This window comes from Xenia sp. Carnegie-2017, unplaced genomic scaffold (genome assembly GCF_021976095.1).
Source record: "Xenia sp. Carnegie-2017 unplaced genomic scaffold, XeniaSp_v1 HiC_scaffold_23, whole genome shotgun sequence".
Classification (NCBI taxonomy): domain Eukaryota; kingdom Metazoa; phylum Cnidaria; class Anthozoa; order Malacalcyonacea; family Xeniidae; genus Xenia; species Xenia sp. Carnegie-2017.
The window spans coordinates 11461479-11473787 of record NW_025813486.1 but is presented as its reverse complement, the minus strand read 5'-3'; the positions used below and the strand labels follow the sequence as shown (position 1 = coordinate 11473787).

Here is a 12309-nt window from a genome sequence, read left to right as displayed (position 1 = left end):
ACCATGAATATTTATCATAAATTATCAATTTTTAGGTTCTTGTCAATATTTTACGATATCGTTAGAAGATTATGGTGAGCTGCAGGAATGACTTTACAGTTTTGCATGTCTTCTTTTTATTTTGCAATAATTTCATGCCAAACTTTGCTGTTATCATAATTGCAAAATTACCTTTGTGTGTTGTAACAGTTGAAATTTTCCGGTACTTTAGAAGGTAAATTGTGTCATATCTAGGGTGATTCAAGTTTCGTAAGAATTATTGGTCCAGAAACTTTGGATTTATACTTAAGATATTTCGAAATGCTGTGTGGTGAAACTTTCAACTTCAGGTGAAAATTCTATCTTTCTGTGTTTTTTTGGGTTTTTTTTTCATTTCTTTTCATAAGTTAGCACTAATGACATTTGACTTTTTATCAGTTCCATAGCCACCTCGATAATTGTGGACCAATTTTCCTGTAAATGAATTTTTTTTCTGCGGATGTTAACATGCATATATGAATTACCTCCTCCTCTATTATCGAGGCTAGCTATGGCATTGATTTGTGTAGGTAATAGTATAGTTTCAAGTGCAATTACGTATAAACATGCACGGGTGAGTATTTCAAAGACTGCTGCCCAATAGCGTGAGTTCAAAGAACGATTAAAAACAGTTTACTTTGAGTTATAGTTTGCCTGTACCGTCCAACTCTGTCTTGTTTCGTTACTCTCTATAGCTTCAAAAAAGCTTCGTTCTACGGTCTAACTGTTAAAAACATTCCCCCAAAAACCGTACTTGCTCCTTTGTTTTTATTCTTTGCATTCTTTTGTAATTCTTGAATTTCAAACGATTGCAATTGTGGAAATCTTTGGTTATTTACAACTACCGCCATGTATTTTTTTGAATTGAAAAAAAATTTGTTTGGCTTTCACTGTTTTTCAGCCAATCAGGTTACAGTATTTATGGTGCAACTATACTTTTCTACTGAGCAATTACAGATAAACTGCATTGCAATCAACCAGTCACAGTTGAGAAATATCTCATAGCATATTATTAGTAGTTTGTTTGGGCCTTGTTCTATTAGCGAAATTTCTTAACGAAATTCGTGTATTTTTGTGCATGTGTTCTAAAATGACTAACTTATAGCAACCTTGTTGTTTAGTCGCTCACAATATTTGTTTTTTAGGTTCACTCAGTTTTGGTGGGTGAAAAGAGGATTGGGGAAGAAAGAAGGCAAACAATTTAGTCGCTCTTTGGGATTTTCTTCTGTAAGTTGATAAATTTCTAAACACCATGTATATTTGAATATTCGATAAAAAGTACTCGAGGTTTGATTGACTTTGGCGTACCACACAATACAGAATTCGAGTTAACTATTTTTTGCAGATTTCTGTTGTCCCTACGAAACATAGTGATTACTCTCATGGTTTGGTACTTGAACGCAATGGATGGAAAATCGTTTATTCTGCTGACACAAGACCTTGTAAACAGTTAATTGATGCCGGTTAGGAGAAACGGACAAATCTATTCTCTTTTTATTTCGCTATTTCTCTACTGCATCATTTTTTTTTCACGAGTAACGAAAGGAAAAATTTTATTGTGGTGATATGGCCTTATCGAAATATTGCCCAATCACATTAAGTTCTAATTGCTTGTCCTATAAAGAGCAGTCGTTTAGTTAATAACAGGTTTAGATGCAGCAAAATATGTTTTGCTACTTACGACTGGAAGATGCTTTTTTTGAGCACCAATAAAAATGAAATCTGTTCTATGTCCGTCTCCCCTGTCCAGGAAATGAAGGCAACCTGTTTCACCCCTTGTTTGGGCATTCGGCTAGAGCCATCGTGAATAGCGAAATCTTTTCGCAAAGACTGAGCTTTTTTGCTAATCTCAAAAAAATTTATCCTATTTTCAATTATATAACATTATCTTTTTTTGCGAACGCGAATTTCAATGTGTCTTTCGTTAAATATATCATAAAGGACTCGCGTTGGCAGTTTCCTTTCACGTTATCCGTCCTCTGAATATCTGGAAATTCTACTGGTTAACTCTAAATTAATTTCCGAAGACAAGTCTTTTCGCCACAATCATTGGAAGAAATATTTACTTTTTTGTTTCTATATGTGAAAATGCGACATTACTCATTCACGAGGCAACATTCGATGATAAACTGCTTTACAGAGCGAAAGAAACAGCTCATTGGTAATATAAGTGAGGCAAACTATGTCTTGCTCTTTTTATATTCAACTTGCTATTTCATTGTCCATACTCCTGTTTGTAAACCTTTGTGTCTCTCTTATGTAGTACCGTATCTGAAGCAATCAAATGTAGTGAACTGATGAAAGCCGAGTACACGATTTTAACACACATCAGCAATCGACATATTTTTCCCTGTAAATCTTCAAGACTGCCTCATAACGTGAGCTTCGCTTTTGATCATATGACGGTATGTTTCATGTCACGTTTCGATTGGGAAAAAAGGCTGTAAAATTAAAGATTGTACATGTCGAAATTACTGTTTTGCAAAGTATCTGCAAACGTAGCGAATTTTGGTGTTTTTCCAAAGGGAGTTTATCGTTATAGGTTGAGCAAAAAGATCTTAAAAATATTCGTGGAATAATGGCAAATGTTGAGAGAACCTTTGTATACCAATGGAAGAAAAAAAGAAAACAGAAGCAAGCTGTTAAATCAAAAGACTCTCCCATTCTTGTGAATTCTTAAAATGTCCATTCACCAACGCAGACATCAACTTGATATTTAGTGAAATACTGTTCTGCTAGAAAATGCCCGACTAAATATTTCGACTGGCGTAGCTACTTAACCGAACGAATGAATTCTTTGCCTTCAAACTTACAGGCTTGCAAGTAATTTTGAATTGAAATTACCTAACATTTAGTTTTATATAGCTAATCATACCACTCCAGAAAGTTTTTTTTACATTGTGTAGACTCAAGGTGTCTCAAAGGGGGTAATTTTTATACTTTCTATTGACAGATAGATAGGCCGACCCCGACAACTGAAGCAGATTTTTGCGTGGGGTTTAAGAAAAGCATGAACGAAACATTAGCACTATACTTACAAAATTACGAGAAAGGTATTTAAGAGTTATCGAAACACTCGGCAAGTTTGAGAAAACGAGAAATTCGTTGGCGAAGTTTATTGATTTTAATTACATTTCCCGCGCAAACATGCAACTTTCAGATGTGACAACCAATCAGCGCCTGTGTTTATAAAATGCTGTTTATGAAGTGTTATATTTACTGACTGTCAAGCCGATTTTAAATTCAGCCAACACTCTCTCGTCATAGCTTATAGCCAATGCTAGGCAGCGTATATCAGTGCATTTTGTTGCAATTTCGAACGATTTTGTTTTATTCTTGCATTGCATTTTTTAATCGCCACTTCAATCAAAAGTTCGAGAAATGCAAGAGATTGCTCAGAGAAAATTGACATTTCTTTATTTCATGACTGATATAAGTAGAATGCAGTTTAGCCTGCACCAGTAGCAGACCAGTAGCCATTTTACGTTAAACGTTAGATTGTGGGCACATATAGCAGTAATGGCGGGGAAATGCAAATCAACAACAACACTGCAAAACGCCATTTCCACTCTCGAGTCTCGAGTGTAAAAGCAAAAGCAACGTTATAGAAGAAAGCTTTATGGGTATTATGTGAATAATGGTTAGGGTTATGTCCAGGCCTTCTAAATTTTAATTAAATCCAAGCAATGGGCACAGAATAGATATCTGAACAGAATGTCCACTCGTGTTGGAACCTCTGATGTTTATGTGCCCCGCTATTCTGAACCAAATTCTTAGCAGACACGCCTTCCAGCAAGATACTTCCACTAGATCGCAATAGAAAATATAGATGTTTTACGAAAATTATCATTTTGCACAACAAAAGCTTGCAAACTTATCTTCTTTGCAATATGATAATTATTTGTAAAATTTCGTTATACGTTTGCTTTAAACGTGAACCATGAGTAAAATAGCATTCTGGTGCAATACTATTCCATATTGATTTTGTGAAAGTATCTTGTTGCGTGCGTAGTAAAAATATGCCTCGATTTTAGCCGAGTGGACCTTCTGTTAGATGTCTATTCTGTACTATGTCAGCAACTGGTGTCCTCTAGACTCTAAACTTCACTTGATACATGACCAATGAGAAAACGGATATCGCGGCATTTCAATCGCCTGTTGACGGATGACAACTTGCGGCAAGCTACTTGCCTATATTCCCTATATTCAGTCGCACACAGTCGCAAGTCGTGTTTTCGTTGTTTAATTTGTAAAAAATTACTTTTTGCTCAGCGTCAATAAATCGTGATTTATGTCAAAGATAGACATTTTAACCTCTTGCACTAAGGATGCTACAGAAAAACCAACTGTGCATCTTTTACCGTGCAAAATAGAGCACAATGGCGAAGCTGAAGTCGACGAATATTTTCAAAGTTGTATTAAGGATGATGGAAAGGGAATGAAGAAAGGTTTGATGATTTGCATTAAATATTTTATTTTGAAAACTTCAGCTAGCGGAATGTTGACTTTCTTGAGCGGGTGGGTAGTGTGAGTGAAATAACTTCCCCAACCCTCCCACTAGACTAGCCTTGATTTGAAGGGGGCAGGGAGTGCAAATTTCCCTGATACCAACCAATTGAGCTGAAACAACTGTCAAACTACACATTTCTCGGGAGTTTATACAAACCCACCTAAACTCTGACATTTGAAGGGACAGCGAGACGCACAAAGGAGCCACCAAAATCTACATCCAAACTAGACTGGTTAGACCAAACGACATCTCACAAAAACTAGGGCCTCCTCCCAACAAAATCATCCATAGTTCAGTTCCCCTTCTTTAGTAGTAAAGTTGCATGTTCATTCGTACCTTCCCTAATCAATTTTTCTGTAGACAATCCATATGTGTGATACATAGGTGTGCTAGATGTAACCACATAGTTACTTTAGAATTTGAATGTCCTTTTCTGAATTGTTGTACCTACCAAAGCCATCATTAGAGAATATACATAATATTGATCCTAACACAGTTTTATATGCACATGTGACTGGAGGAAATTGGAACTTGCCCCTTCAGGATACTAGTCGGCTGCTCTACCTGTTGAGCTATCAAGCCCACAGTAATTCCAAGGCCATCATTAGAGAATATACATAAAGTCAAAACATTGTGCCATCCAGGAAAACTGCTATTTTGGCGAGAATCTCTTATCCATATGCAGTTTAAAAGAAATTTGACTTGTCTCCAAACCCTGTGGGCAAGGTAGCTCAACATGTAGAGCGTCGGACTAATATCCAAAGGTGCGATTTCAAATCTTGTCCAAGTCACATGTTTTTCATGTGTATATAAAACCGTGTTAGGATTAAGTATTTTGTACCTACCAATTGTGTAACTTTTGGTATGAAGTAGTTGCTGGGATGAAGTATGTAGGATGCATTTGAATTTTCTAAAAAGTCAACTATCCTGAAAACACTTTCCAGACAAATTGAGTGAATATGTTTTTAGTAAAAAAGCTGTTCACTTAAAATCTTCTCAAACCACTCCCCAGGATTCACCTCCCTGTAATATGAGTCTGTGTGTAGTGTTGCTTAGCCTAACCATTCCAGCTTAACTTCCTTTAATTTTTACTTAAAGTTTCATTTTCGGCCGCATGTTAATGGGTGAGAAAGTTGCTATACCAGATGGATACAGTGGTAAGATAATGTTGATTAAACTGTATTGACATACTTAGTACCTTTATTATTTGCTTTGGTACTATATTAACATGCTTGGTACCTTTTTATTATTTTTTGCTTTGTTGTGTATGTGAAAAATAACTTCACTCATTGTACCTTTTGGAACAGCTGCATATTACCGTACCATATAAACACATAAACATTTATGATCTTTATGTATGTTACTCATCAAGTGGCCTGTGTACCTAGTCTCTGTGGCTCCCAATGTTGAGGCACAGCATATCCGTAGGAAGAGGCCATCTCAAGTGATTTTGAGGTCACTAAGTTAGGCAGCCTATAAATTTGGTCATGCTATGTTAATGCTGCTCTTCAAAGTTTTTTGATAAAGAACAAATGTGGCAATATGACAAAAGTGTTCAGCGCTTGTCAAAAAATCACAGGAGGTGACCTTTTGTACATATGTTGACTCAATAGCATATCAATGACATTAAATGCTTACAAATAATCACCAGTGAAAAGCTTCATTTTTCAGCATTATGTATGTATCAAAAGAAGCCCTTATTTGAGAACATGGCTCTCTAGCACACACTTGGGTTTGCATGGGAAAGTACAAGCAGTTAAGTGAATTTTTTAAAAGTTAGCAGATGCCTTTTGATTTGGGTCTTCAAAAACTCAACCCAACTTTAAAGAGCTATAAGTTTGTAAATTAAACTTTCTTACATTGCTTGCAGTTGCAGATATATAAAATCATGATATCATAGGGCACTGCAATTTAGTTTTGCTTTGGTTCTCACAATTTCAGAGGTTAATCATGCCCCTAATATAGTCAAAGTTGTTTACTTAGTATCCACCAGGTCTTCTTTAGGTAGTCAACTTTGTAGATTTGGTGACCATGTTACTTTTACATGTATGTAGTTGATGAACTTAGTCATTGGCATCAATCCCATTTTAACTAGGGGGACCGCATTCTTATATTCTGCTATTCCTGGGTAAATTTTTTTTCAAAACAATTTCACTTTCTATAGAAATCAGCCCTTCACAGATTATATGGTTTCCCTCAATTAATATTGATGCCATGAACTTAGTACACTTACTAAGTAGACAAGATAAGTATTCTTACCAAGGGCCTAGGAAGATCAATGATTGGGAGGAGGAATATTCATATATTCATGATAGGAAGTGTTAAGCTCTTTTGAAATCCATTGTTTTAAAACGAATATAACATGCTTATATAAATATTGCTCTCTCCCCTCCCCCCCCCGAATTATCGATCTTCTTGTTGTCTTGACTTTTACAATTTTGCCAATGACTTTTACTTAGTAGTAACCTTTTCAAGATCTGTTATCCTTTTTGGTTCACAGGAATGAAATGAATCTGTGTAAGTTTTTTATTTTAGGCTATCTTCTCAGGGAGAATCATAAACCTGTCACTGATGACCAGGTGAGCCTTCGATTTTAGTGAACAATATATTTTGTCAAAACATTTCATTAATATAATTATAATTTTTTTATAAGTTTCACACAATGTGTGTTTGGTGTATCTTATAATTTTATTGCTTTTTAGCTAATATTGAAACTATTACAAAACTTAATTTTTAGGATAGATCTTTTCGAGCTATAAAAAGATTTTCTGAATTCACACATTGGAATCTTGAGGACAGGCCTTGTTTAAATGACAAGATCAGAAAGGCAATGCAATGGATTTACATTTCTTCAGCGGTGAGAACTTTCTATAACATTCATCGTCATCAATGTCCATTAATAAAGTAAATGGTTTGAACCCGGGAGTACCGTTACGTGTTTGTAAATGTAGATCGTCCAGGTTGGTATAGTTTTGTTGTTGTTGCCTGACGTTTCGACAACCTTAGCGGTAGTCATCTTCAGAGTCAAATGAGGAGTAAACGTCAGGTTATCCGTATTTGTTATCTGGTTCTTACGTCATTGTATTGTGTGTACAGGAAATGTGTATTGTCATTGTGAATTAGTGTGAAGTGAAATATTTTTATTTTTAGTTGTCATGTGTGATTTAGGTGTGATGTTTTTAGTTGTAATGTGTTGGTGTCAATTGTGTATTGTCATTGTGAATTAGTGTGAAGTGTAATGTTGTTAGTCGACCGTTTGTTTGTATTGTGAATAAGTCGTTTGTAAGGTGCCGATAATTGCTGTGATCTGTTCAGGGAGGTTTGTTACCTAGAACTTAGAACAAACAACAAAAACAGTCCTTCTCAGAACTATACCAACCTGGACGATCTATATTTACAAACATGTAATGTCCATTAATGTTGTAGAAACTTCAGAAACTTTGTACGACGTCTGTCATTGATTCATGTTTAAATTGCTAGAGGTGGAGATTATCACATGCATGAAAAACATGTAGATCAATGGATAAGGATTATATGTGTGATATAGCAAAGTTCGATTTGTGTTATTGTACACAGAATTGTGTTTGGCAGAGAGTGTGTTCTGTCCTGGTCAATGTACTGGTACATTGATTTGTAGGGTGATAGGGTATAAGTTAGAGAGTAGTGTTGTGAGTTATTGTCCTGTAAGTTGTGTTTGGAAGAGTGCATCTGCTGTTCCAGTTTCTATAAAAGGATGATATGATTTATGTACGTAGTGGAAGGAGCAGAGAGCTGTGTTTAGAAGAGAACTTGTGCTAGTATAAGTGATTTCAACTGTCCAACTGCTGTAATGATTGAGAAATATACTTCAAGTGCAATTTCACTTTCCAACATAATCAAATCAAATGTGGTAATAGTGATTTACTTTAGGACTTACTCAATCAAAGATAATTCTCCAAAATAAGATGTGTTTTTTGCCAAAATTTAGATACATCAACCTGTGAAGACTGACACTGTTATGGCAAAAATTACATGACAATGGTCGAAGTGGTAATTTCTAATTCTTACCTCAGGGTGGAGAAGGATGATGTTTCAAAGTGTTCTTCCTCTGATGAACTAGAAGAAGAATGTACATTTCATTCAATTTCAATTTTTATTGAAAGTTTATCTCAATCATAATTGATCGTTAATCATTTAGTCCGATTGATTTCAATCCAAACCAAAATCTGTATATAACATGTACATTGGAAAGCTACCATTGGTGCTGCTTTCTTTAACATACGTAGATTGTGGAAGAGAAAGTGAGTTGTGGATTGCTTGAATAGTGTTATCTTTTGTCTGCAACACATGCGTATAGTTCTTTAAATTACAGCGATCTCGTGGTTGTCTTTTTAATAATATTTTATGAGTTTAAACTTGTGATCGTGCGTGAAAAACTAATGGGGTCTTCGATGTGTTCATTTTTTTTTTACATTTTATATTCTTGTGCGAAAACGTTTTCTGATATTTATACGTTTTCAAGGAACAAGTTATCCAAAATTCGTATCATTAATGGACATCATCTTTTAAGTATAGGAACAGTCTGGAAATTATTATACATACGCTTTTTTCATTGGTAATATATCTGGGCCAGGTTTTTTGCAACCCGCTTGTCTTATGTTCTGCTGAAAGCCTTAACACACCATTCTTACGCGCATCATTGTCGACACATTTTCCCTGTACGCAAATCTTCGTGACTTCATCATCACGTGAAACGTTTAAATATTTTCTGTTTAAACAGTATTAACTGTTTATGGAGTTAAATGAGTATTCTCTGCAATGATGAATGGTCTCAAAAAAGTAATCATTCAAAATTAACTGAAAGATATCGTAGTTTAAGATGAAAATAAGCATTTTTCTTACCGATGGCATAAGGACATTTGCCTATATTTTTCAAAATTTAACTGTTCTTTATTCAAAACTTTAAATAACGACAAACAGCAACGGCGAAAAACACGTTTCAGCGGTTAAGGAATATTCTCGAGTTACTTAATGTTGAGCACAAATAGTCAAGAGCAAACCAGTTTTGTTACAAAGTCTTTGGCGTGCGTTTATTATGGAATGTATTCGTAAGGCAAAAATCTTCCCATTCAATACAAAGTTTATCAAATTTCTTATTTGAAAATGGCGAATATCTTTGCAAACAGCTTGACTGTTCTCATCAAGCTTTAATATCATGTCGCTAAACTGCCATTGCTCCAATTCTCATCAATATAGGCACTCATACCATTTACAGGTTAATGTCAACAAACTTTTTGAATAAGAAACTCGACTGTTTGATAGTTTTGCTAATTTCGATTTGTCAAGTTCATTTTTCTCTGCTCATTATAATTATCGGTTAATAAATGTTTCTTTACTCACCAATGAAAACTCCTTAGTCTGCATGATGATTTTTTTGTCCTGGTGTGTACAGTGTGCTTTGATTTTCTATTCTAACAGTTCAAACATTTTAACTTTGTTTTCACATAAAAGAACTCTTAGATAAGACGAGCATAATAATTAAAACAATTTTTTTAAAAACCCCTTTCCAAGTGGACATAATTACTGAGGCATATTTGCATGTTTGCCGATATAAACAAAGATTTTGAATGAAAGTCACAAAACCTAGCAGCAATGCTACCAGTATTTACGTACAGTGAAAAAAGCAAAACGTTTTGCATAGAAATAGCAACATCTGTGTCGAGAAAAAATTAACTAACTATCTAGAGCCCGTTGTTACACCACTGTAACAATTACCAATCAAATTTGCGCAAACTTTTGAAAAAAGTCCGGGCTCTGCAAGATTTAAGCCAATGTATTATAGAAGCAGCATGGAGATAAAAACGAGAAAACAATATGAGGGAGTCCTATGAAAATGGAAATTGTACTGCGATCAAAAGGAAGCTAACCTGCTTTTACCGTCCTTGGCAGAAGGTATAAATTTTCTTGCAGAACTGTTTCAGGTAGGCATGGTGTGTAATGGATTAAACACGGCACGAAGTGCTCTCTCTGCAGTTGCTATCTGGAAAAAAACTTATCATTTGGGTAGCACCTTTGTGTACGACGTTTTATGAAGGGTGTTTTTGAAACAAGACCAAGCCTACCAGAACACAAACATATTTGGGATGTACGTACTCTCATTGAATTTTTACTCTAACTTATGTGTAGCCCCTCAACCTAAAAAACTTAACATTAAAAGTATAACTATGCCTCTGGCAATCATTAGTCTCCTTTGGCGATAAAATCCTCCACCCCCCAAACGTTGAACTTTGTCCCGTCACAGTATTGAAAGAATATTTTAAAGAAACAAGGGACGTACGTGACAGTAAAAATACACAATTATTGATTAGTTATTAAAAGCCACATAAAGCCGTAACATCTAATACTCTATCAAGGTGGCTTAAAGACATCTTGAAAAGGGCTGTTATTACTGACTTCACGGGATACAGCACCAGAGGCACCTTGTCGTCGGCAGCAAAACGGAGTAATGTCGATATTGCAACAGTCTTGCAAGCGCTAGATGAACAAATGCATCTACGTTTAATTGATTTTATAACAGGCCCCTGCAAAATAAAAGCAATTTTGGGCAAGCGTTTTTACACTCCTTTGCACAGGACCATATGTTGGCAAATATCGTGTTATTGTTATTCATTGCATGCGAGCTGTTTTTTCCAGAATATATTGATTCTATATGGTTTGTTACTATCACGTATGCTCATGAATATCTTTGAATATCTCACGTAACTCATTAGTGACGTAGTCCAATGATAAAATAGAATTTAAAAATTAAACGAAACTTACCTGTAAGTTGAAGTTTTATTGTAATTCTAAGAGTTATTGGACAAGGAAACTAAGGAGTCACCAACCCACATTAAAACCATAAAGACCAACTTGGTTTGTTTTCCCACTTTATGGGATTTTTTCGTTATGTTGGTATCACTCGCAGCGTTAAAGACTAGACACTTGATCTGCGTGCGCATATCTCATGTGACGCCTTACTTTCTTTGTTAAATAGCTTATAGACTTACAATGAAACTTCAACTTACAGGTAAGTCTCGTTTAGTTTCCAAATCTACACATAAAATACAGTAGTCACAATTTTCTTGGTTTCTTTGATTTCAGTAGGTAATATGTTAAAATCGGTGAATAAAAATATTGCTATTTCCTTTTAAGAGGTCTTGGATTGTTTTAGTCATCATTGTCTTGTTGCCAGAGTAACTGTTGTAAGTCAAGGTTATTCGAATATTCGAATTAATCTTTAAGACAGATGATCTTTACGATGCATGCAGTAAAACTACTTTAAAATATTGATTTAAAACGTACTCTTGTATAATATATTTCATTTTTATAGTTTGTTGTTGAAATTAATGGATGCTTTTTAATCAAATGAAAATAGTCTTAATACTCATAGTATTACTTATGAAATGATTGAAAATTCTTTTACACGTCGACACTTTAACTTCTATTTGTATTACGTACAGTGATTATGATACAAAACTGTTGATCGACTCTCCTGAAAAATCTGTAAAAGCTTAGAGTATTGAATCCTACTATATATACACAATTACGGTAGCCAATCCTGTTGATTTTTTGTATGGAAACTGCGTCGTTATTAGTTTTCTGTCTTTGCGTAATTAGCTTAGCATCGTGATTCAATCAACATCACAGAAAGATCTGTCTGAGATAATAATTCATGAGATATGTGTCTGAGATAATAATTCATGAGATATGTGTCTGAGATAATAATTAAAGTTACTACAAGAAAACATTTTGAATAAGGATCG

General features: G+C 34.9%; 2 protein-coding genes across 5 annotated transcripts; both read left to right on the top strand.

Moving 5' to 3' along the window:
* Positions 1-31: 31 nt before the first annotated feature.
* On the top strand, positions 32-2900 carry LOC124448802 (zinc phosphodiesterase ELAC protein 2-like). Its single transcript, XM_046999778.1, has 7 exons — positions 32-74; positions 235-329; positions 1164-1245; positions 1364-1481; positions 2101-2179; positions 2282-2423; positions 2561-2900. Exons 1-7 carry the CDS (start codon positions 72-74, stop codon positions 2696-2698), a joined length of 657 nt encoding a protein of 218 aa, XP_046855734.1. The 5' UTR covers positions 32-71; the 3' UTR covers positions 2699-2900.
* Positions 2901-5636: 2736 nt separating this feature from the next.
* Positions 5637-8922, top strand: LOC124449533 (ribonuclease H2 subunit C-like). 4 transcript variants are annotated; one of them, XR_006949433.1, is made up of 5 exons: positions 5637-5685; positions 6200-6283; positions 7064-7107; positions 7266-7385; positions 8496-8922. XR_006949433.1 is itself a non-coding variant. In XM_047000475.1 (4 exons), exons 1-4 carry the CDS (start codon positions 5649-5651, stop codon positions 8541-8543), a joined length of 249 nt encoding a protein of 82 aa, XP_046856431.1. In that variant the 5' UTR covers position 5648; the 3' UTR covers positions 8544-8922. The 4 variants fall into 4 exon arrangements, 1 of the variants encoding a protein (XP_046856431.1); XR_006949431.1 differs by having other exon boundaries at positions 6693-7107; XR_006949432.1 differs by lacking the exon at positions 6200-6283 and having other exon boundaries at positions 5641-5685; positions 6693-7107.
* The last annotated feature ends 3387 nt before the right edge of the window (positions 8923-12309 follow it).